General features: G+C 33.3%; 6 protein-coding genes across 9 annotated transcripts in view; 3 read left to right on the top strand and 3 right to left on the bottom strand.

The window, feature by feature from the left end:
- Positions 1-891, top strand: part of LOC115877149 (NFX1-type zinc finger-containing protein 1-like) — a 56,433-nt gene extending 55,542 nt beyond the window's left edge. For all 3 annotated transcript variants that reach the window (XM_030893302.1, XM_030893301.1, XM_030893303.1), the window contains exon 20: positions 52-891. In XM_030893302.1, coding sequence (XP_030749162.1) covers positions 52-755 — 704 coding nt within the window. In that variant the 3' untranslated portion in view covers positions 756-891. The remainder of the gene's footprint in view (positions 1-51) is intronic.
- A 3,028-nt stretch (positions 892-3,919) lies between these two features.
- LOC115877253 lies at positions 3,920-4,771 on the top strand. The gene has a single exon (XM_030893404.1). It carries the CDS (start codon positions 3,920-3,922, stop codon positions 4,769-4,771), a length of 852 nt encoding a protein of 283 aa, XP_030749264.1.
- An 8,976-nt stretch (positions 4,772-13,747) lies between these two features.
- LOC115877148 (ubiquitin-like protein 7) lies at positions 13,748-17,341 on the bottom strand. Its single transcript, XM_030893300.1, has 4 exons — positions 17,091-17,341; positions 16,713-16,939; positions 16,520-16,654; positions 13,748-14,320 (listed from the first exon to the last, which is right to left on the bottom strand). The coding sequence occupies exons 1-4, from the start codon at positions 17,233-17,235 to the stop codon at positions 13,892-13,894; spliced, it is 936 nt and encodes a 311-aa protein (XP_030749160.1). The 5' UTR covers positions 17,236-17,341; the 3' UTR covers positions 13,748-13,891.
- A 139-nt stretch (positions 17,342-17,480) lies between these two features.
- On the top strand, positions 17,481-19,453 carry LOC115877147. Of its 2 annotated transcripts, none has more exons than XM_030893298.1 (3): positions 17,481-17,632; positions 17,739-17,875; positions 18,530-19,453. In XM_030893298.1, exons 2-3 carry the CDS (start codon positions 17,740-17,742, stop codon positions 19,366-19,368), a joined length of 975 nt encoding a protein of 324 aa, XP_030749158.1. In that variant the 5' UTR covers positions 17,481-17,632; position 17,739; the 3' UTR covers positions 19,369-19,453. The 2 variants fall into 2 exon arrangements, with proteins under 2 accessions (XP_030749158.1, XP_030749159.1); XM_030893299.1 differs by having other exon boundaries at positions 17,699-17,875.
- A 26-nt stretch (positions 19,454-19,479) lies between these two features.
- Positions 19,480-21,574, bottom strand: LOC115877146 (protein ALP1-like). Its single transcript, XM_030893297.1, has 4 exons — positions 21,562-21,574; positions 20,875-21,440; positions 20,600-20,816; positions 19,480-20,535 (listed from the first exon to the last, which is right to left on the bottom strand). The coding sequence occupies exons 2-4, from the start codon at positions 20,883-20,885 to the stop codon at positions 19,612-19,614; spliced, it is 1,152 nt and encodes a 383-aa protein (XP_030749157.1). The 5' UTR covers positions 20,886-21,440; positions 21,562-21,574; the 3' UTR covers positions 19,480-19,611.
- Positions 21,575-23,081: 1,507 nt separating this feature from the next.
- LOC115877145 (zinc transporter ZIP1-like) overlaps positions 23,082-25,475 on the bottom strand; it is a 47,524-nt gene continuing 45,130 nt past the window's right edge. Inside the window, exon 5 of the mRNA XM_030893296.1 lies at positions 23,082-23,515. Within this exon, the coding sequence (XP_030749156.1) occupies positions 23,391-23,515 (125 nt within the window). The 3' untranslated portion in view covers positions 23,082-23,390. The remainder of the gene's footprint in view (positions 23,516-25,475) is intronic.

Here is a 25,475-nt window from a genome sequence, read left to right as displayed (position 1 = left end):
ATTTACACAATTTGAAAAACTAAATGAGATTGTTTATTTATTACATTTTAGGTTCCAGTTCTCTAACTGAGCTCCTTACTATGCTAGAAGATCGTTTGAAACCTGTAAGAAATAGTCGAAGACAACCTATAGGTCTAATAGAACTTAATGCAGTAAAATCTAAAATTCAGATATTATCTGACATTAAACCGATTTTTAAAGATCCACGTCTACTGTACACTCCAGAGGAAATTATACAGTTAGACATTGTCTTGCAAGTTTTGTTACGATCGCAAGATGACATAACCGATCAAGAAATAGATGACATAGGAAATGAAATTTTGAGATTAAACAGAATTGTCCAATATCAGAAGATTGCTAAAAATTCAAGCTATGCAAATAATCCGGGTATTCAGTCTTTATCAAAGAATATTAAAGAAGTCGTTTTTGCGAATTCTAGGTACACCAAAGAGATTGATAGGGCTTTGGCCATTAATTTGAAAAACCTGTCTGAAAAAGTAGGGTGTTTAGTCAATATTACTGATGCTGAACGCACAGAAATAGTTAAAGCTATGGACATGTCTAAAGGTCATTGGTATAAATGTCCTAATGGGCATCCTTACGTTATAGGGGAGTGTGGAGGTGCCATGCAAATTGCAAAATGTTTTTGTGGTGCCCAGATAGGGGGCACTGACCATCACCTTTTACGTAGTAATGCCCATGCTGGCGAAATGGATGGTTCTGAGCGTCAGGCCTGGCCGGGTGGTCTTTATTAAAATTTGTTATACCATTCACAAAAAAAAGTCAAGCAATGTTTCTAGACAAGCTGGCTACTTAAAAAAACCTTATCGTTACATGGCTAATTTTTCAAAAAAATAATTATGGTGATTCAAAAACAAATATTTAATACTTTACTATCAGAATATAAATGAAAATAAAATAAAAAAGTCTTTGCCCTGACCACGAATCATCGGTTCGTGGTCGGGAACTCTACGCACTGCGCTATGGAGATATGTTCGATTAATATTCAATACTAGAATTTAAAGGACTAATAAAAATACAGGATCTTCTTTCAATGCGCAGGATCTTTCAATACGCAACGTTTACCGGCAGCCAGACGGGCCGCATGCTGTTCTAGAGAGCATAGTAAAAGATATATCAAAAAGCCAGACGTCTTAAAATACTTGTTTTTCCGACGTTGCTAGCTCTCGTACTATAAGGTTAGATTAAATTAGTCAAAAAAGTGTCAAAATGTCCGTTATCATATGAACGGGTCCGTTGACGGGCTGAAGTAAAATATTTACGGATGAAAAGTGGCGCGAAAACACTATTACCAATCAGAGCACCGTCGGGCCATCGTATTGTTACGGACCCGTGTGAACCCGGTCTAAGCTGATTAAAGCTTGATTTTCATGCATCCGTTGTCCGACGATACGATGATACGATATTAATTCTGTTGGTTGAGATTAAAGTCTTCGATTGGTTAACCGTTTCTAACCAATCGAAATCTTTAAATTCAATCAATGAAATTAATATCGTATCGTCGGATAACGGATGTATGAAAATCAAGCTTAATACGCCTGGCGCCGTTCAAGGACGAATGGAAAAATCTCGGCGGCAACGGACTATTCGAGAACCAGAGCTGTGGGTATATAAACAGACGGCTGGGCCTGACGAGGACAGGCATAAATAGACGAGTACAGTTGACGCGCTAAAATTCAAAATAAATTCTTTCTAGATAAATAGTTATAAATCGTTTGTAAATAGTTCTTTAAGTATTTTATCGTTATTGTTTTTGTTAATTAGTGTTAAATAAGTTGTGTTTAAATAAATTGTGTCTTTCTATCCACACGAACCCGACGAAAAACGTAACAGTATCAACGTATAACGGACGCATGAAAATCAAGCTTAAGGCGGCGAGCGTTCCCTGAAAGCGCTAGAGTAATATCGCGCTTTTGTATAACTGTCTGCAGTTGATTTAGCCACAATCTTTTTGACTGCCCTTTTGCATACGGCTTTAAAATAAGTAAATATGACATTCCACCAATCGGCATGCATGTATGCCATAATTTTTTTCATTCTTCAAATTTCATTTTTTAATAATTTTTAAAATTTCATGCCTCTTTCGGCATTTTAGCGACTAGAAAAATGTCTGCCATGTAACGATGATAAGGTTTTTTATGTAGCCAGCTCTTAGACTATCCTGCAGGAATTATATAATCCTAGCAAACTATTTTCTCATCAAACTGATTAACTTACTTAAGTAATAGGATTATTGCAGCAGCATTTTCAATATTGCTAAAATAATTTACATCTTATATTATCACTGTTTAAATTGTTTATGTTCTTGTTTATGTTAAATGTGTTTGCTTTTTTTCTATTATATTAATAACAAAAAATAAAAACACTAAAGCCGGGACCCCATTAGCCAACACCCGACGTGATGCCACGCTATCCCACGTGTTGTGACGTGAGAATGGGTGTAATTTGGTTTTGTAACATTTGGGTGTGTAGACATTAGGTATCACGTGTTAACACGCCTGAAATTTTATTACAGTTAAAAAGGTTATCAGTAGGGTTACAAAAATATACTAGAAGTATTGATACCCATAACGATATTAGATTATAATCACAATACCAATATATTCAGAATCGAATATCGATAATTAATAAGATCAGTCTTTTGTTACCGATTTTTTCTGGTTCTATTTTGTTATATCCGATGTTGAATCGATTCAAAATATCGATTTATTTTACTTTTGCGACATCCCTACATCGACTACAAAAGTAGATAGTTGCGGGACTAGAGGCAAGCGGAGAACAATACGCCGTAACACATCGGTTAGATCTGGGACTGACGAATCGCCCATAACACGTGTGATAGCGTGTTATGGCGTCGGATGGCGTGGCGTGTTGCCTAGTGTGTACGCAAAACATGCATTTAAATGGAAAAACATACGCACATATCTTCACGACGTGGGGTAGCATGGCATCGCGTGGCGTGGCGTGTTGGCTAATGGGGTCCGGGCTTAATTCACCACAATACACTAAAACACTTTACTTTTGTACTGGACGCGCGTTTTTCTAACCATGTTAGCATCAGCAGATGATTAAAACTTGAGTTTTAAATGTTTAGCTAAACGCGCGTCCAGTTCAAGAGTAAAGTATTTTGGTGTGTTATGGCGAATTAGTGTTTTATTTTGCTGTTCTAACACCAAAGATCCAACCCTCAACTGTAATCTTATATTAATAGTTTATTGTTGATATGTTAATTGTTTATTAGTCTTTATATTTCTTTTTCTTAATAAAATTATGGTATACGTATCTATTTTTCTAAAATTGACATGTCTGGTAGATTTAAAATATGCCTTGTCTGATAATTTTTCATTCTCAACATCTTTTTTACGTCTATTCTTTATACAAAGTGAAATACTTTAATATTAGAGAAAAACGGCCTATGGCCGCTGCTGCTACGTATAGGTAGATGTAAAGAATACGTGTAAAAATATAAGAAATGCGCATGCGTACGTAAATGTTTACGTGTCGTCGCCGTTCTCTATTGATTGGTTTATTTCGAGTTGATAGGATACAGATACTTTTAACATGAATAAAAATTCTGAGAAATCTAAAAAATTCTCATACAGGGTCCTGCAATAGTGCGTCAGGCAATCTGTAGCTCCTGTGACTGTAGTAGGTAGACACTCACACGGTAAACATCGCGGTCAGAGTGTTTACCGTCGTTAAAATTTTTAATAAAGCAAGTTTTTATACGAAACCAATACTAAGTCAAAATGAATAAACAATGCAAGATTTGCAAGGAAACCGTTAATCGAAAGAAACCCGGAATGCAGTGTAGTGGTTTTTGTGGTGAGCGATTTTTCATGGCCAGTGTCTTGGAATTGCCGGTAAACAGCTCGATAGCCTACGTGTGGACGGAATTATGTGGAAGTGTTCAGACTGCAGAGATGGGGCGCGCTCTCGATATTCTCTCACTCCACCCGTCGATAGTTCTCCGCCCGTCGATAAACGTTCAACTGCAGACACCAGCACTAAGCGGAATTACCCTGAGCGCTCTATAAGCAACAACGATCTCATGGCGGCTATGGAAACCATCACTGCGGAGCTTCGTGCTATCCGGGAGCAGCAGGTTGTTTTGTCTAATTCGGTCACCTTCTGTTCTGATAAGGTGTCCGATTTCGAGGAAAAATTAATAAAAATTAACGAGTGGATGCGGGCTACCGACAAAATACTCAAAGAAAATGCAAAACTGAAGACGGATGTTGCTAATCTCGAACTAAAGCTGAGTGACTTGGAGCAATCTAGTCGTTTAAATAATATTGAAATACAGGGAATCCCCGAAAAACAAAACGAAAATCTTAAAACTGTAATCCATGAAATAGGAAACTACATTAACTACAGCATTGCATCTGAGAAAATTGAGTATGTGCACAGAGTCCAACTAAACAAAAATTCTAATAATAAAATTAAAAATATAATTGTTCGTTTCAATAACCGCAATGAAAAAGAAAATTTTCTTGCAGCAGCTAAACAAAAGCGAATGCGTAAGGAAAATGGCTCACCAAGAATGGAGATAAAGGGAATATCAGATAATTTTTACATAAACGAACACCTAACTTTAGAGAATAAAATTTTATTTAAACAAACTAGATCGGTTGCGAAGGAGAAACATTACAAATACACCTGGACGAAAAATGGAATGGTTTTTATTCGTAAAGACGATACCTCCCGCATAGTTCTTGTACGCAATACGAATATTTTGGAAAACCTGTAACTTTTAAGTTTCCTTAAACCTTTACCAATAAAACATTTAACTGCATCACCATGATAAATGAACTTCATGTTTATTATCAGAATACACAGGGTCTACGAACTAAAACAAACAGATTTTATAATAATTTGGTTTCAAATGATTATGATATCATATGTCTGACTGAAACATGGTTAAACAGTACTGTACTAACCAGTGAGCTGTTTAGCAGTAAATATAATGTATATCGGAGAGATCGGGAAACAGCGACTTCAACAAAAAAAGAAGGCGGAGGATCCCTTATTGCCGTGAAGAGTATTTACCAGTCAAGTAGATGTGTAGAGCTTGAGTCGGAGGCCGAGGATGTCTGGATCTGTGTGGGAACTGGAGACAGCCGCGTTTTTGTGTGTTGTGTCTATATACCACCAAATTGTGACTATTCTGTGAGTGCTTTTGTGAACAATCTATACTCGAATGAAATTGTTATTCAGGAGAATGTTGCTCTGTTGGTGGGGGATTTCAACCTGAATACCGTAAGTTGGCAAATTTCTAGCGAATTGTTTTTGGAACCGTTTCAAACTGGAAATAAATTTTCAGAAATTCTAGATGCTATTTCCTATTTCGGGTTGATGCAATTTAACAATGTATACAATAGTAATAACAAAATTCTTGATTTAATTTTAAGCAATAAAAATAACTCTATTTTAAATGTAAATCAATCATTGCATTACTTGGTTCAGGAGAATCATCACCACAGGGCATTGGATTTCTTGTGGAATATTTCGCTTACTAAATGCCTTTCACATTCTAATATGCAAATATACAATTTTAATAAAGCTAATTATGACAATGTTAATCACCAGTTGTCCCAAGTCAATTGGGAGGAGAGTCTTTTGAATAATGAAATGAATGCAATGGTGGAAATATTTTATAATATAATTAATACAACAATACAGCAGTTTGTCCCTGTTCGTAAAATAAAAGGTCGATTTCCGGTTTTCTTTGGGTTTGAGACCATAAAAATTATAAAACAGAAAAACAAATTTCATAAAAGATACAAAAGGTATAAAGATCAAAGTTCCTACATCAGATTTTGTGAACTGCGGACTCTTTCTAAGCGAATGATAAAAAGTGACTATTTAAATTTTATTAACAATACGGAAAGTGAGATTCTGCGCAATTCAAAACAGTTTTGGAAGTTTATTGCTAGTAAGAAGAGAGGTCATGATGCTATACCCCACTCAATAAAATATAATAATAAAACGGCAAACGGGGGTAAAGAAGTTTCTGACTTGTTTGCCGAATTTTTCAGTAGTGTTTATATAAAAGATCATAGCACACGTCACGGCCATTTCAGTGTTAACAAATGCACAAAAACTATTGAGCCTATTGTAAACAATACCATTCTCCAAATTATTAATGAACTAGATCTGAAAAAATGCCCTGGGCCGGACGGTATCCCTCCTGTCTTTATAAAAAAGTGTAGAGATTGTCTGGTTCAACCCTTAAATATAATTTATAATGCATCTTTATATCAAGGAATTTTTCCTAATAGATGGAAAGTGGCTGAGATAAGTCCAATATTTAAGGGTGGTCAAAACAATGATGTCAATAATTACAGACCAATAAGTAAGCTGTGCATATTTGGTAAAATTTTAGAAAAGGTTGTTTTTGATCGCGTATTATCCACTGTAAAGAGTTCCATAATGGAAGAGCAGCATGGCTTTTTTCCTAATCGTTCGCTGGAGACAAATCTGATGTGTTTTTCAAATTATGTATCAGGTCATATGGACGCCCGTTTTCAGGTCGACACTGTCTACACTGATTTCAGCAAGGCCTTTGACAAAATTAACCATAATAGGATGTTGGAGAGACTTGCTGAGGTGGGCGTGGACAGTGCGATTTTGGGTTGGTCGGAGTCATACATATCAGATAGAGAGAACGTGGTTTCTGTGTTGGGTTATAAGTCGCGCGCGTTTAAAGTAACTTCAGGTGTCCCTCAAGGCAGTCATCTGGGACCACTATTTTTCATTATATATATAAACAACATAAAATCTTGCTTTAAACATTGTAACGTACTACTTTATGCTGATGACTTGAAAATATATCGAGGAGTGAAATCTGCAGATGACTGCATAAAAATACAACAAGATATCGCCAGGCTTGAGAAATTCTGTATGGATAACCAGATGTTTCTAAATCCTTCTAAGTGTTTCCACATGTCATTTACAAAAAACTCAAATAAAATTAATCACACTTATAAAATAAACAATATAAATATAAAAAGTGTTACACATATGAAAGACCTGGGGGTGACATTTGATGAGAAATTATCGTTTAAAATCCACGTAGAACGAACAATAAATACCGCCAATAGAATGGTTGGTTTTGTAAACAGGTATTCAAGAGATTTCAGGGATCCTAGAACACTTATAGCTTTATATTATGCGTTTATTCATAGCAGAATATCATTCGCTTCAATTATCTGGAATCCTCAATATGCTATATATGTAAATAGAATAGAAAGTGTTCAAAATAAGTTCCTGAGGTTTCTGGCTTTCAAGATGCGTGCGGCTGAGACTGAGCAGAGAGACTACAACCAAATTCGCTCTAGATTTAAAATTATCCGTTTGGAGGATAGACGAACAGTATCGGATTTGTGTATGTTGTATAAAATATTGCATTCGACAATTGACTCTCCTTACTTACTGTCACAACTCAACTTAAGAATCCCTAGCCGAACCATTCGAAATACAAATTTATTTGATATCCCGTATCGCAGAACCAACACAGGGCAGCATTCTCCATTGATTAGAATGCAGAATTCATTTAATGAGTTAAGTTCTAGAGTAGACATAGACATTTTTTCGCTGTCTTTTTTGAAATTTAAAAAAATTATGAGGGCTTTCTTCCTCTAAAAATACATAAAATATATTACGTTTACATTTATAATATATTGCATTCAATTGCATTTTTTTTTTTTTTTTTTGTCACAAATAATTTTTGTTATGTTCCATTTTGTATATGTATATCTTTATGTTTTATTGTATATTACTTGCTGATTTAAGTATATTGTGGATGCTATTTTGGTACTACGTACTGTTTGCACCCCCTAACACTCAATAAATAAATAAATAAATAAATAAATATAGTAAAAAACGTAGGAATTTTGTTGCGTAGACCTAAAGTATTAAGATGTATTTCAGAAAAATATTTTAACTTCTACAGGGTGGTTTAGAACAGTGCGAGTCGTTCGCGATGATTTGTTTTAAATGGAACACATTGTATATTATTGAATTATTGGCTTCCTTTCTGATCACTTTACATAATCCTAAAATATTATTAAATATGTTTTGATAGTTTCAAACATATTAATAAATAAAGAAAAGTATTTTTTTCAGCCCTTTTTTAAAAAAAAAATATTAAAAATACAAGAAATGTCCTGAAATCATAACTATATTAGATATTTACTGCAGTTGGACTGTACCTTCCTATTGTTACCTTCCTATAAATATCGAAATCTTAAATCATACAGGGTGTTCAAAATTCTATGCCAAACTTTCTAAAAATATAAATTAGTTTTTCTTTTAAATGTAACACCCTGTATATTATTACTTTGTTAGATGGCGAATAAAAAAAAATAATATTTTTTTTAAATGGTTGAAAAAATTACTTTTTTTATTTAATTATTAATATTTCTTAAACTACTGAAACATATTTAATAATATTGTAGGATTATATAAAGTGATCAGAAAGGAAGACAAAGTGCAATAATATAGAGGGTTGTTCAATTTTAAAAAAAATTATCCCAAAACACTCACTTTTTTGAGCCACCCTGTAGAAGTTAAAATATTTTCATGAAATACATCCTAATACATACTTTAGGTTGGCACAAAATTCTAAGTTTTAGTATTGAAAATACTTCTGGCCGCGTTTATATGGGACCCATCTTTGAAAAAACGACATGCTAGAGGCGACATGGAGTTCAATAACCTGCCTAATCAACTTGTCAACACGTAACTCGATAGCTGAATAGAGCAAGGCCGTCCCAAGGCCGAAATGAGGTCTTATTAGTGTGGGCCAACTATTTTAGGGATATGGATGTTTAGTCTGGGAAAGCCGATATTATTATAAAAAAAGAATATGCGTCAAGACATGGGTTGTTAAGTACAGTTGGGCTATTTTAATCTAAGTCTTTCCGTATGAGAAGCAGGGGCAAATTATATGTGAAGAGCGGAATAACATAAATAATAAATTTAGACTAATGCAATATTTTTTCTTGGCGCGTAGGATAATGCGCACAATCGATGCGTTAAAGGGAATAATTAATTAAATCATTAAGTTCCAAAACATATAATAATTCGGTTCTCATCGGATCTGCTGATATATTTTGATAAAATTTAGGCTATTAGGACCTATATTTTTTTATATGATAATTATTTTTTTTAATTAACAACTTCGGACAAAGAAAAAGCTTGTATGGTTTCCACCGCCAACGTAAAAAATGAATTCAAGGCGGTGCTAAATATTTATTGAGATAAGTTTTTATGGTTTAAATATTGTTGTAAATAATAATTATCATTTAATTAATGCTAACTTATTAAATTTCACAACACGGCGAAATTTCAACAAAATCGGCTAACGGATCTTTGAGATATTAATAAAAAAGGTCTATTAGAAAACACCTTGACACCCCTGTATCTTTAAAATTATACATTTCCGGACACATGTTTATATGAACTTTTTACCCTAAAAACACTCAAAGAATCACCTCCTGAAGTTTGGCCAGATACTTAATTAACATCCTGTATTTAAAAATGGCTAGCTAGTGATTTAGTAAGCTATGTTTATTTTAATAGGAAAAAAATTCATTTCATAAAAAATAAACAAACCCATAATACAAATACTATACACCAATTAATCAATTTTAATTGTATCTAAAGGCACTTTAATAATTGAAAAATGGACAGGAGCACTTAAAAATAACTTCATAGAGTATACCAAATATGCTAAAAATAATAATTCCAATAAAAAAACACAAATGGCACATTAAAATCTACATTATCTGAAATCAAACTATAGCTAAACGGCTAATAAAATAATAGAGACAAGACGCCGACATCTATAACAAGATGAGCAGTTTTTAATAATTATTCCGAGTTATTATTACATACTTGTTTTACAATTATTGTAATACAGTAGCATTCCTTCAAATAAATTTTGATTTAAGTATTGTTAATATAGTCATATTAACGATTATAGCCCGTATGATTTCTAAAATAAATAATCAAGCTTGTTTTTATCAGAATTATTAAATGATTAAGTAGAAATAGTTAATATTTAGTAACTTCGTAAGTGTTATATTTTAATATAATTATGGATTTAATAATTAAATAATTATCTTAAGTTTAAATTGTGGTAAACTTGTATGAGTTTCAATCATTTATATTTAAAATCTTAGGGAAGGCAATATAGATTTTAGGCAGGGAGAACTCAAGAGAACGACTGTGTAATTAGTAGTAATTAAGACTTTACAATTTTTTTACTTGCCATTTTCTTGTCGTTCACGTTGCACGTTGAGTCTTCGTTGTGTCACACTGACATCTGAATTTCGGATATGATGCAGAACTGATAAATTGGACCAAATATATTAATTGCAGGTAATCAAAGACATATTTTTGTTAACTTTGCAAACATTTAAGGTATGCAATAATTTTAAAAAATTTTGACGTGAGATTACTTTATAATTCTTGGAAGTCTTGGATGATAAAGATTTGAATTATTATGGGTCTGTTTTGTTTAAGAAGCTAGCAAATAATTTCAAAAACTCAACTATCAAAATATAATGGTAGCAAATTTTTAAAATCATGCATAGCTATAATGTTCTATATTAATCGGACATACTGAATGTAAACTAGGTATAGTTGCTGCAATCGATAATATATTTTGTTGCTTTTTCATATCACACAACATTTTCATCATAACAAAAAACCGTCAATACCGCTACTCATATTATGGGCACCTATGACTTAAATCTCATAATGATGTTTAAAAATACATAGGTATACATACTATGAGTAGTGGTTGTAACGGGTTTTTACTAGGTATGATAAGGGTATGATGAAAAGAAGCTGCAAACTAAATTATCGTGGAACTATATTTTAATTTATTTTTATCTACAGTAACTATTACTTATTTTTTGTACGGCGAATTTAAATTTATGGACCGTCCATAAATTTACAAAAACTCAACTATCTATATAATATATGGACCGTCCATAAATTTACACCGTAAGTTCGAATATTGGTTAAACCTAGAAATACCCAGGTAATAGCCCGAAATATGCAAAAGAGGGAGTGAGTTTAGGTTAGATTAGAATTAGGTTTTAGTTGGTTTTGCATTAATAAAAATATAGACCTAATCTAAACTTAACCTAAAGTGACCTTTTTTGCATATTTCGGGCTCCTACGTGGGTAACCCTACGTTTAACCAATATTCGGGCTTTTACGGTAACATAATACTCATTCTGATTGGTTTAATCTGGCTCCATAATGAAACCGTGGGTTCGAGGTGCTATTGCAAATTAATGCCATTAATTCTATATATACAGGGTGGTCCGACCTGTATTCCGGAAACTTCGACAGCATATTCTGCAGATAAAAATAAGTAAAAAAGTTTTTATAAATGTGTGTCCGAAAATGCATAGTTTCGGAGATACAGGGTGTCGAAGTTTGATTTTTATTTCGATTTTTTCCAAATAATTCTGCAGTCACTTGAATATTGGGATGAAAATTGGTGTCTGGGAGTTTTTTGACATGAGAAATTTGATTTTGATGTTAATATGACTCCTATTTGTAGGAGGTGCCACTTACATGTGTTTTAACTGTTTTGACAAGTTATAACTTTTTGCTCGTACCTGTATAAAACTACTGAGTGCAAAAATATACATTTCCGTGATTTTCTACGCAAAACATGTCTCTTGGTAAAAATCGCTACGAGGAACCGTTCTCAATATATTTAGAATGGAAATAGTCAATACATGTCATTATTGACAAAAAATAAACATGTTGAGTAGATAGTTATTTGAGTGAAATGTTTAATTTGGGAACTTTTTATTTTTTTAAATTAATCATAAATTTTTCTTCGAAGAAATGATGAGAAAACAGTTTCTGTTGAACTTTTGGCACAAAAACATTTCAAATTTATGATTTCAATGTAATAACTATTTCAACATGTTTAATTTATGTTAATGGTCACAGGTATTGATAATTTCGATTCCAAATATCTCGAGAATCATTACTCGTAGCGATTTTTACCAAGAGATCTTTTTTACGTAAAAAACGTTGCAAATGTATATTTTTTACTCAGTAGTTTTATACAGGTACGGACGAAATGTTATTACTCTTCAAACCAGTTACAAAATATGTAGGTGGCGCCCTTTACAAGTAGGAATCATATTGACATCAAAATCAAAATTTTCTAGCCAAAAAACTCCCAGACACCAAATTTTATCCAAATATTGACGTTACTTCAGAAATTAATTGGAAAAAATCGAAATAAAAATCAAATTTCTACACCCTGTATCTCAGAAACTAAGCATTTTAAGACATACATTTATACGAACTTTTTTACTTATTTTTATCTGTAGAATATGCTGCCGAAGTTTCCGGAATACAGTTTGGACCACCCTGTATATATACATACATACCTCACATTTCTATAGTGTCGTGACCTTGATCGTGACCATTCATGAATCCGTACACGTTAATCTTCATCATTAATATTTTTCTTACTAAATTCTTCACTTTTATAAAAAGCCAACACGATAAAAATCAAATATCAAAATTATTTAACGTTGCGAACGGTTCACTTGTTCACTATACGTATCTGGAATATATTTGCGAATGGCAATTAGCGATACGTTAGACTGCCGGAGTGCTGACGTCACGAATGTCAAATTTCTTTCCAAACAAGCTTTAGTTCTTTTATATTTCTATTGAGCTCTTCCAAATGACGTCACAAGTTAATATAAAATGTAAAAAACAGGTGATTGCTGACCACCGCCGACTTTTCTGTCTGGTATTTTCAATACGCCTATGATGGTTGCGCATGTTGCAAAATCTGTGAATTTTTTATTATAGCAGCTACAGATGCCCCACGCACTATTGCCAGACCCTGTACATCTGTCCAGTATTCTTAGACACACTGTAAGATATGGCAAAGTTCTTCAAAATGTGGACATATCAAGTTGCAACATTATATTTGTGCTCCATCTTTTGCCATATAAGTAATACTCCTCTAACAGCGTTTTCAGATGGAGCGGAGCGTCCGCGACTTCGAGCAAGTACCATGAGCTTAGATGAACAATTTCAGATGGGTCGCGTATGCTCCGTCCGGATGAGCTATATTGAAAAAACATCCGCGCGTACGGTCCGCTCCATCTGAAAGCGCTGTAAGGTTAATAAAAATTTTAAGTATCACCCCCAAGAGATTGCGGTCGTGATATCTTCCGCCAGGATATTAAATATACAGGGTGTCCCAGAAATAAGTGCAAGTATTTTAAGGGGTAGTATCTCGATAAAAGAAACATATTTTCTCTTTATCGTTTTTCAAATAAGTCCAAAATAACGGAGTTATTTTACTTTGAAAATTTCAAAAAAAAATGATTTTTTGCTCAAATTTTGAAAACCACTGGATCTTTTCTGGATTTTGTTTGTAAATTTAATCTACTACCTATGTTGCCATATTATCAAGAAATTATGTTTTTTAACTAAAAACTAAAAAGAATTCCAAAAATTCCGAAATTTCAAAAAAAAAGTTCGCGGAAAAAAACTCATAGGCGTGTTTCTGGGGTTGAACTATACTATCAGTTAAAATACTTGCACCTATTTCTGGGACACCTTGTATAGTATATAAAAAAATAATTTTTGAAAAAAGAACTTTACAAGATATTTTTATTTTAGAAACAATAATATTATCCAAGACAAAAGAGATACGGCTGATGTATGAACTGATTTTTAATTACAAATAAATATTATTTAAGTTATACATATAAATTACAGTTACATTAATACCAAGAGTTGAAACTGCTCCAGAACATTCCCTTAAAACAATATCCGAATACATTCGGGAGTTCTTAATTCTCTAATCGTCAAAAGCCCCGCTAAACACCAAATCGATCGCGGCCTGAACATCGCCTTGGGCGGCGGCCAGCGCTCTCAAATTCCTGCCTTCGTCGTTCATGCCTAATTCTCGCATCTGTCTCAACTGACTGGTGTATCTGGAAGCGCCGCTGACCGGAGACAATGCCTGTTGTAACATTTCAGGGGTTATTTGCGTGGTGGAGGCGGCAGCGAGGGCGGCTGCCAATTGGGCGGCCGTTATGCCGCCTTGTGAAGTAGATCCGTCGCCTTCCATATCTTCGTCGTCGTCCGAGAGGGCGTCCAAGGAATACGAATGCCCGGAAGTGGTCGGAACGTGAAAAGCTGGTGTAGAAGTCATAGCCGTGGTTTGGTGAAAAAGGGTGACGATGTAAACAGCTGCTACGAGGATTGAAGGATGGTTTTCGGCGATCTGGAAATAAATTATGCACTGTGGTACATCGGAAAATTATAATTCTTTAAAATACAGGGTGATTTACAGCCATGGTACGTTAGACCTGTATTGAGAACCGCTGATCAAAATTTGGATTTTTGCATATAGGCACCTGTCATGGCATGGTTAGCCATGACCATGAAACATGACTCTTAGAAATTTAGCAAGTAAAGTCTAATGGATACATATAAAGTTTGAATATTTAACATGATAACGATTTTATTTAAACGAAACAATTAATACAGGATGTCCCAAAAATAAGTGCAAGTATTTTAAGGGGTGGTAGATCTCGATAAAAGAAACATTTTTTTTTCTTTATCGTTTTTCAAATACCTAAGTCCAAAATAACGGAGTTATTTTACTTCGAAAATTTCCAAAAAAAATGATTTTTTGCCAAAAATTTTAAAACCACTGGATCTTTTCTGGATTTTCTTACTTGTTAATTTAATCTACTATCTATGTTGCCATATTACCAAGAAATTATTTTTTTTTTTAAATAAATACTAAAAAAATTTTCAAAAAATTCGGAATATGCAAAAAAAAATTTCGCGAAAAAAACCTCATAGGCGTGTTTCTGGGGTTGAACTATAATACCAGTTAAAATACTTGCACTTAAAATACTTGCATACCAGTTAAAATACTTTTTTGGGACATCCTGTATATATGTATAATAATAGAATTATTATCTTTTAAATGACTTTAAACAGATCGAATAAACCAAATTTCAGTTTTCAATATGCCGAATTTATGATTTAACCGACGCGACGCTTATTCAAGATCATGTTTTTGTCAATTTTAGACGTGTTTTATTTTTAATCTCGAAAACTGTTAGTATAATAGATAAATTATAAGATATGAAAGTTTCAAAAATATAATAATATACCAGGTGTTCCATTTAAAATAACATAGATGCTACTACTTTTAGTTTGAAGCGGAAACACCGTAATGCTAAATTATTTTTAGCATTACAGTGGAGATCAAAAAAATTATTTATTTTCGTTTGTCTCGTTTGATGCTACCGGCAAGTGATCTCATTGGCCTATTTCAGTTCCCCAGCCCTGCTTGCGCGCACAGCCGTTTACACTTGAGTATTCGCGAAGGATCAGTGCGTGCGTGGTCAAGTCTAAACACACCTTTAGACTTTACTTGCTATATTTCTTAAAGTCATAGTAACGAAATCCTTGAAATGAAACTATAATAGAATTATTAATCTTTAAATAGCTCTACTTAAAAAGCTGGAAGGTTTACAACCATTACTCGTAGCGATTTTTACCAAGAGACCTTTTCATGTAAAAAAACGTTGTAAATGTATATTATTTACACAGTGGTTTTATACAGGTACCGACGAAAAGTTATTACTCTTCAAACCAATTAAAAAATATGTAGGTGGCGCCCTCTACATGTAGGAGTCATATTGACATTAAATCCAATCAAATTTGTAATTGTATATTTTTTTACTCAGTAGTTTTATACAAGTACAAAAGAAAAGTTATTATTCTTCAAACAGGTTAAAAAACATGTAGGTGGCGCCCCGCCCTCAACAAGTAGGAGTCATATTGACTACAAATTCAAATTTCTCATGTCAAAAAATTCTCAGAAACTAATTTTCATCCAAATATTAACTTTACTTCAGAAATTATTTGGAAAAAACTGAAATAAAAATGAAACTTCTACACCCTGAATCTCCGAAACTAAGAATTTTAGGACATGCATTTATACCAACTTTTTTACTTATTTTTATCTGCAGAATATGCTACTGAAGTTTCCGGAATACAGTTCGGACCACCCTGTATATTACCGCCTTTTAGGCATTAGCTAAAGTGAGTAGGTTATTCTAGTTTATTCAAGTAGAATCTTGAACTTGAAGCTGTTTTGTTTATTGTCTTAAGCATAATGCCTAATTTGAGTCGTGATGCATTGATAGCACTGAGGTCTAAAGGGAAGTAGAAATTAAATTTCTCAGAATTGGGAATCACAGATATGCAACGCAGAAAAGAATGTATTGATACATGTCTATGTGCTGTGTATTGTTCTACATCCTATCACAAGGTCATACATAGGACTCCTATGTAGAAACACTAGAAACAGTGCAAATTTATGTGAAACAACATAAGGTGCAAAGTAAGTTTTTCAATATTTAGAAATTATTTCACACCACCAACAAAGTATTTTCCTTACTTGCCAACATGTTCCTGGATCTTCCATTTGCACAAATAATTCAGGTTTAGATATAAATGCAATTGCAACTGGGTCATCTTCTAAACCGGGTATTGCTGCAATAACTTTGTCAAGTTCTGTTGGATTTTCCAGTCTCTAAAAATAAGTAAATTTAAATAATAAATGAGTCAAGTAGAAGAAATTTGTGTCATACATGTAAAGTACTTCTGAATGAAGGTGAAGCTCTGAAACTCCTATAACTGCTTATAAAATCTTGAATTGTTTCTTCCGTAAGAATTTTTTTTTCCGTAAACTTCTTAGTTAAATCAATATATATTTTAGGTTTAGGCTTCTCAATTACATGAATTGTTACACCAGATGTAATACCATAATTTGATAATGGTTTATCCTCTTCTAGTAATAATCCACAAAATGTGAATTCTACAAATTATAACCACGAAAGTGTGATATGTAAATTTAGGTAATTATTAAATGAGCAGACCATAGTTTTAAATAAAGGCTTTAATTTTAGTTTTAAAGAACACTCTTTACATCTATACATTTTTATCATGCATTTTTATTATTCATTTACCTAAATGATCAATGGAACTGCCCCCAAGTGTCTTTTTTAAATGCTCTTTTAAAATGTCCACATTAGCCTCGGTATCGATATCCTTTATTTTGTATCGCTGACATTTCTCCTCATTCCAAACACCAAGATATACGTTTAAAGCCATCGTTATCTTTAATTTATTTTAAACTTATAAAAACAAATTACAAATTTCATCGTTTGACGTTTAACCTCAAATTTCCATTTTTCTTTCCACTTTCCAAATTTCCAAACAAAGAATTAAAAATGCCGTGTGTTGTTTTATCAAACTGTTGGAGCAACGTTGCCACCGCGAGGGCAATTTCCTGTTGTTAATTCCATCAGTCCATCAATCGATGGATTACTGTCGTGTTGTTTTAAAGTCGATGTTTTTTCTGTTGTGTCATCAGAGCCAACATTTTTACGGGATGGTTTTTCGTTAGCGTTGGCTGTTTTGTTTATTTGGAATAATTGAGGTTAATTTTCACTTTTACTTTCACCATACTTCTCGAGCTAAATTAATTTATGTAATAAATTCAAACAAAGTAAGTACTCACTTCCATAAATAAATAAATATGAGCATAAACTTTATCCTTGACTTTATTACTTAGAAGAAATTCATGAGAAGAAGATATACTATTATTATTTTAGAATGGAACACTTATTGGCAGCTGAAAATTCTCCTGAGCCTGCTGAAGAGGAGAGCCTTGTAATGATTGAGTTAGAGTACCAAAACAAAAGGTTTTCCACATTTGTATCCAAACCTTTATTAGCAGTTTTGGAAGCAGGTACAATAATCATATTAACTAAGTAGGCTTTTGTGATAGCAAAACATGTATTGTAAGGTAAGGGTATATACTCAAGTAGATACTTGCATGTCAGTATGGTCACCAGTTATATTTGTAAGAATATGCGGGGTGTCACTGATGAGGTGCAACAATTTTAGTTCTGGACAGGTATAGAAATTAATTTGTTAAGAGAGTAAATTATTGCAATGACTACAAAAGTGTATTAATTTTTAGTAGAGGGCTCAGATGTCAATCAGTGTAGGTGTAAGTCAGTATTTTCTAGAAATTGAGTTACATACTGAATGTGTCTTTGTCTTTTTAAAGCTCAAAGTTAAATCTTTTGGTAGACAAACTTCCTAATTTTATCCGCAATTTTTGTGACAATTAAAATCGGCTCCATGTTTACAGAAATCTTTATTTTATTACAGGTTTCAAAAGAATCCAATATTCTCTTTTTTATATTTAGTGACTGACACGGTTTGGTTTTTATGCCTTCCTAATGTGTCAAGACATATCTATATGATTGAGATTTACCATGCATGTCCTGTGCTTTGCCTTACATTTTGTCATAATATAAATCAATTAAAATCTACACACCTACTGTATTCAGAGTGAAAATGTTATAACTACTTATTAAAATTAATATTTTTTCAGATCAGAAAACCCTAGAGTCTTATGCAGAACTTGTTTATAACAGAGAATTTGGAGAACAAAGAAACATGGATTGTCAAACAGAGAATCATCCTTCACCTTCTTCAAGCTCAAAACTCCAGTGTATGCCGAGGGGTACACTTAATGAAGAAAAGTTTCAGTGGAGTCCAAAAAGCACACTTTTATTAATTGATATACGGTTATCCATGGAACAAGTTTTCATTAAACCAACAAGTTCTAAGAAGAAGTTGTGGAAAAGTATTGCAACAAAGTTGAATGAATATGGCTATAACGTTTCTGATATACAGTGTGATAATAAATTCAGGAATTTACTATATACTTACCGAGTGAATAAAAAAAAACAAAAAACAAGTGGTGAAGGAAGTTTAACATGGGAATATTTTGAAAAGTTTGATGAGGTATTGAGTTACAAGGAATCGTCTCACCCTTCCACTGCAAACTTAGGTGTTTCCATGACTTTACCAAAAAGTAAAAATTTCACAAATGAGAATATAAGTCCGAGCTGTAGTCCTTGCTCTACTGCCTCCTTCAATCCTTGTTCTTCTGCTTCCATCACTGATACACTGGATGAAGAGCCAAATATTACAAGTTGTCAAAATACTGAATTCACAGTTAGGAGCGTCCCTCAAACACCCGTTAAAAAAAAACAGGAAATCTTGTCAATGGGAAGGTATTTCTATCTGAAAAATAAAAGAATCGAGGAACTCGAGAAGAAAAAGGAGGAATTTCGAAAGCAAAAGTGGGCAGATGAAAAGGAACTGAAGCTTAAAGAAATTGAGGCAATCAACAATTTGGCAGATGCCATAAGAAGTTCTCAATAAGTCAGGTGTTTAATGGAAAAAATTGAGTCTGCAATTTTCATATATTAAGATGTAAAATTTTGGTCAAATAAAAGATTTGAAAAAACATTGTCGATTATTATTTAATATACCTATTAGAACACGGTAACATTTATATAAACCTATTAAATTAAATCGATAGAATCACATAAAAGAAATACCCAAAACTAAAGCTAAATCTATCAAGTACAAATATGCCTATTAAAATGTAACTGTTGGAACTAATTATAATAAATTCATAATTGCTTCTCTCTTTCGCTGTGCTGCAACAAGTCTTGTATTTCGAGGTGTTTCATGAAAAAATTGTTCAAGTGGCTGATCAATTTGTTGGTTAAACTCACATTCAATGAAATCGTTATATTCTATTGCTATATTATGTAAAATACATGCAAATAGAATGTAGTATTTTGCTTTTCTGACCTGTTTAATATCTAAATTTTGGAGTCTTCTCCATCTTCCTTTTAGGAGACCAATAGCCTGTTCAATTATAACTCTTGTACTGCAAAGCTTTTTATTAAAAAGTTTTTGTTTTTGACTTAGGTGTCCATTATCTTTATATGGACATAAAAGATATGTCTCTAATGGGTATGCCGAGTCTCCCAGTAAGTGATAATTTTCTGGTAAAGGACAAGGTTCATTTCCTAGATATTTAGCAAGTGGTGAATTTGCCCACATTCTTGCATCATTTGATGACCCAGGCCAGCCACAAAAAACGTCTAAGAATTTTTTCCTTGCGTCACAAACAACTTGTAGTAAAACTGAGTGAAAACCCTTCCTGTTATAGTATGAATTGTCACCTCGAGAAGGAGCAGAGATTCTTATATGAGTACCATCGATACATCCAACGACTCCATGTATACCATTAACTCGAATTTGATCAAATTCTGCCACCTTCTCTTCTATTACCTGTCCTCTAGGCCATTGGATGCATTCTTCTTTTAGTTTTGAATCAAACAGTTGGCAAATATAAATGAAAATTCTATGGCCATGTCCCCTCTCTAAGCCAAACCGATCTGAGACACCTCGAAAACTCTCACAATTTGCAATAATCCAAATGCTAAAGAGTATAGCAGTTCTGCATGGTATTCGATTTCTTCCCTTTGATGCATAGACTGGTTTATAATGTGGCAAAATTCGTTTTAAAATTATCTAAAAAGCACCGAAATAACATTTTAGCGCCTTCAGTTCCATTAAGAAATTCAAACTAATATACCTCAAGAGTTGACCTGCTAATTCTAAAGTGGCTTTTAAAATCCATATCAGAGTAGAAATTACTAAGGGTAATAAATGATCTTGTCTTTTTGGATTTCTCCTCATTAAATTCTTCGTCGGAATCTGAAGATATTTCAGAAGAACTTGATTCGCTTCTATGGCTTGTTTTCAGAATCTTCCTTGCTATCACTGCAGAAGCAAGTTCCTGTATTTTTCTCCTAAAAAATATTTTCACATTTTCGAAATTATTAACTATAAAATTAACTAGATAATTACTTTGTATTCATATTTATTTACAACCGGACTTTTTGAATTTGGCAATAAAATAACAAAATTTAGGTTTAGGTTCATGTTTAGGTTAACAAAGGCAGAGGCAGATACGGAAAACAAAATGGCACTACGCTGGTGTTTTATTGAACTGTCAACTGAAGTCACCCGATTCCATCGATTTTTTCAAGCTGCTAACGGTGCATCAACGTTGCCATCACTATGATGGAAAAAACAACATAAGGATGGCGTCATTTTTAGTTGAGGTGTTTTATTGGTTGCATGTAGTTGCATGTTAATATAATTTGAATTTGAAATATGTTTGAAATGATCCTTAAAATGCGAAAAGAAACAGCTATTTTCACACTTCACAGGTGTAAATTTTCAAATAATTTCACAAATGGCTGCAAAAATTGTTTTAACGAACATCCCGCGATCCATAGAAATCCGGCGAACAATCGTTTAGTCTTTGTCTTTAATCGTGTCTTTCGTTAGTATATTCTGTGATCGTGTCTCTATCGTGCGAGACGAACTACGGAATTTTCGTGATGAGTAGTAGGGCTCTTTGACCACTCCTTTAATAAACAATATTCAAAGAAAAACACAAAAAAGAGAATTTATTCAAAGAAAACACATGATAAATTCTCTTTACGGGCCGTCCCCATGCCGTCCCACAGGGCCGTCCCGAAAACGAACATAAAAAGCGGAGCCACAGAACACACTAAAGAGCGGAGCGAAAAACCATATACCGAAAAACCGACAAGCAGCCGACAGGAGATGGTTCGCGGCGTTCGCGGCAAGCGGTTTGCGCGCAACAATACAAGTACCGATACAGGGCGCCAATGTATACATACCATTATAAAATAAATATTATTTTAAAAAAGTATTACATTGACTGATTATATTATTAATGGCAAATGATAAAAGTACTGAGATAAAATGAGATTAGACTACATACAGTTGACTACATAAATATATATATGGATATAAACATAGAAAAGTGGATATAAGCATCGCTGACTTTGCTCAACTTTATGTATTTACCATTGAGAATTTTGCTCAAAGGCTGATCGTGGAGTTACTGATGTCAGAATCTATAGTCAAAAATGGTCAAAATTATGTAGGGTACCTCTACCCAATTAGTTCTGTTATCTTATGCCTCTACCCACCATAGTCAGAATCATAGAAGCTTACTAAATTTAACAATCTTGAGAATAATAATACTGTCGTAAAACCAGCCCCGCGCTAATATGACCTGGTGACCAACTCCGATGATTCAGAGAAAAAAAAAATTGAGCCACTCTATAGAAGTTAAGATATTTTCCTGGTACATATATCCTGGTACTCTGGTACATACACAGGTTTGCACGTCAAACAACAAATTTCTCAAGTTTTTTATTCTAGGAGTTACAGATACCCGACGCACTATTGCCGAACCTTGTATATTGCAAAATATATAGTACCCCTAAAAAGTCAGTAGGTATGCAGAAAATAGTGACTCATATTAACACATAAAAAGTTATTAACACATAAAAAGTTCTCATTTTAAAACATAGTCTTTCTTTAAAACATTGAGCGCTTTCCGGGATAGTCAGCGGCTGAGTGAGCAACTTCCCCCTGAACGGTCTATTTTTACACACAACGATCAGCCGCTGAGCAAAATTCTCAGCGGCCAGTCAGCGGCTGTGTCCCCTGAACGCGCACGTTATTGCTCTCAGTAAATTCAGTTTTGATCAGAATGATTTTATTCTTAGCTTTAGCTGCCTACAGGGCGTATACAGGAATTTATTTTAGGGGGGGGGCAAATAAAAAGTAAAGTAGAATACGCATTTTAGAGCAACATTTTTAACCCAATAGTATAATATATTTAACAATATAGCCTAATATATTTAACACAATTTTGAGTTTTAGGGGGTGGCCAGGGTGGGCTGATCCCCATGGGGCCCCTCTGTATCCGCACCTGGCTGCTTATATTAAGGTTACATCTCTGCTGCTGCCTAAGATCTTTTTCTGTATACTTGTCTGATTTATTTACATTTTTTACAGCATTTTTTATACAAATTATGGGGATGATTTGTTATCAATTATTGTTAAGGGTTTCTGACAAGAAAACTGACTAAATATAAGTTTTCAGTGGTTTTATCTGAATGTCTAATTTTATATCAGTCTATATCTTGAAATAGGAAGAAAAATAATTGATACTATAACTCGTCATATAAAAATAATTTATTTTTTATTAAAAGTAAAAATTCATTATAAAAATGATGATGTCACATTGTCAATGAATACTTTTAGGAACTAACTAAACATTTGTTTAGTTGTATTTAAATACCTACATCAGAAAAAGTTAAAAACTAATTATTTAAAATTAATAACTTCTAAACAACATACTCTAAAATAGTTACATGGCACAAGAACATGAATATTTCCCATCTTGTCCATTATCACACTTTGCCTAGCACCTGATATATTAGGTTGCTGTAATGAAATTATCTAAAGTCAACAGATATGTTTAAAACAAAGTCTCAGGAATGCATGTGCCCTAAAGATCCGTGAGCATGTTCTGTAGTTTTAGCTAGATGGTGATCGCTAATGTGATGATTATGATCGCTGTGATCGTGACCATGACCGTGACTATGCTCGTGTCCAGCTGCAACAAATAAAAAAAGATTAGATAAATCAGTGCTAAATTATAAAATTTATTTTACTTGTTATAGAATTGAATATTATACGTGTCCTGTAATGCATATTTGGCACTTGGCACACGGGAAGGAGTGGGTAATATTGAAAAAATTGGGAAGATACGTAACCTAATAGCACAGAATATCTAGCTACGCGTATACTATATATTCTGTGCTAATGGGTAAATTCGTGACAAGGCTGATGTTTTCCCCTTGCTGTACGGTGGAGACACCAATCGTTCTGCGACTAATGCATAAAACAATTATTTTCTTTAATCCGGCCAGCGAAGGCATAATATCTGTATACGTTTGACAAAAATATTTTTGGATGAAAAATCCACGTTTATCTATTGAAAATTTATTCGTGTCAAACATAGAATGAACAAAAAAGAAATTCTTTTATACTTAGTTACTCAATATGTCGTATTATCAAAAAAAGTCGTTTAGTTGGCTAGCAAATGACGATTATTGACATTTGCCATAATATGGTACCCAAGGGACCATTTTTTTTACTGCTCCTTCCAATGACTAAAGAATCCAAGGACAAATAACACCCGAGAGCAAATTGTCACGATGTCACCAAACAGTGCCGTGGCACATATTTTTCTTAACCTAGCTATTTGAAGAGATATTTATATTTTTTGATAAATGTTTTGACTACGCCTATGGTGTATACGTTGGTATCATCACAGATTAGGTATCCTATAAGTATACAGATAAAAATCTTGTCCCTAATTCGTGGTACGAAAATTGTTTTTTATGATGATGTGCAAACGAGTCAAATTTCCTGTGCGCAAAAATAAACTCGCGTAAAATAACAATAAACAGCGTAATAGAGAGATATCGCTAAACCGAATAGCGTGCATGGACGTTAACAAGGCCAGGTGTTATTTCCTTTACGTGAGGTGGTATTAACTCTCTTCATTTATAGTTATCGGATCGGAAAGAATTCTGATCGCGTCGCGTCCGCTGTTTAAACTTAACCTAACTTTGAATTTAAAACTTTGAAATTGTTTTGTTTACTAGGTATTTTAAAACTAAAGGGCTAAAGTGCTTATTTCCAGTGCTTTATTGTTCAACGTCTGCCAATGGGTTTAGGACAACAAGCAACAAATTCTCTTAGAAGGGCTAAGTCGTCATCTGCTGTAAACTTAAGACTCTATAGGTTCTTTAGTATTGGAAGAGGTGGAATCCATATTTTGGAGCAAAATAAAAACACTAAATCACCACAATACACCAAAACACTTTTACTTTTACACTGGACGCGCGTTTACAAGCGAATAAAAGCGCGAATAAAAGTGTTTTGGTGTATTGTGGTGATTTAGTGTTTTTATTTTGCTGTGTAACACCAAAGGTTCCAACCCTCAACTGTAATCCATATTTTGGGCCATATTTATTTAATTAAAACTAATCCCAGCTACTTAAATATCAAATTACCTAATAAAACTAATTAATTACGAAAAAAAAAACGTATTAAAATGTTAACAAAAATAGGTTTTGCTTTTTTAAAAGAAAAATACATAGGTACCTATGTTATGCGAAAACAACCATTCTGCTTTCTAAAGAAGATTGCTTTCCTATTATTTATAACTGGTTATAACTGTCGTATGTAAAGAGAAGAAGGAATAAATATAATTTTTTAAATTCTTTAGATATTTCCTTGTTCATACTTGTCATTATCTATACATATTTAGGTAGGGTTGCGTTCCTTAAAGAGAATTAATTATTTGAACTATTTCAACTATTCAGGAAATATAGCCCCATTTACCGCATCATTCATTCCTTATTTATAAACTATTGATTACCATCATTTTCTTTGAATTTATACATCAGTCTAGTACAGTAAATGTAAACGTTATAAACTATTTATCTTCGCATATAGCACTATCATCGCATAGCACAAGGTGTTTGGACATTAGTAGTGTAGCA

Source organism: Sitophilus oryzae, unplaced genomic scaffold (genome assembly GCF_002938485.1).
Source record: "Sitophilus oryzae breed Bouriz unplaced genomic scaffold, Soryzae_2.0 scaffold_1442_pilon_pilon, whole genome shotgun sequence".
NCBI classification, from domain to species: domain Eukaryota; kingdom Metazoa; phylum Arthropoda; class Insecta; order Coleoptera; family Curculionidae; genus Sitophilus; species Sitophilus oryzae.
The sequence above is the reverse complement of the archived record's forward strand: the minus strand, read 5'-3'. Positions and strand labels throughout refer to the sequence as shown.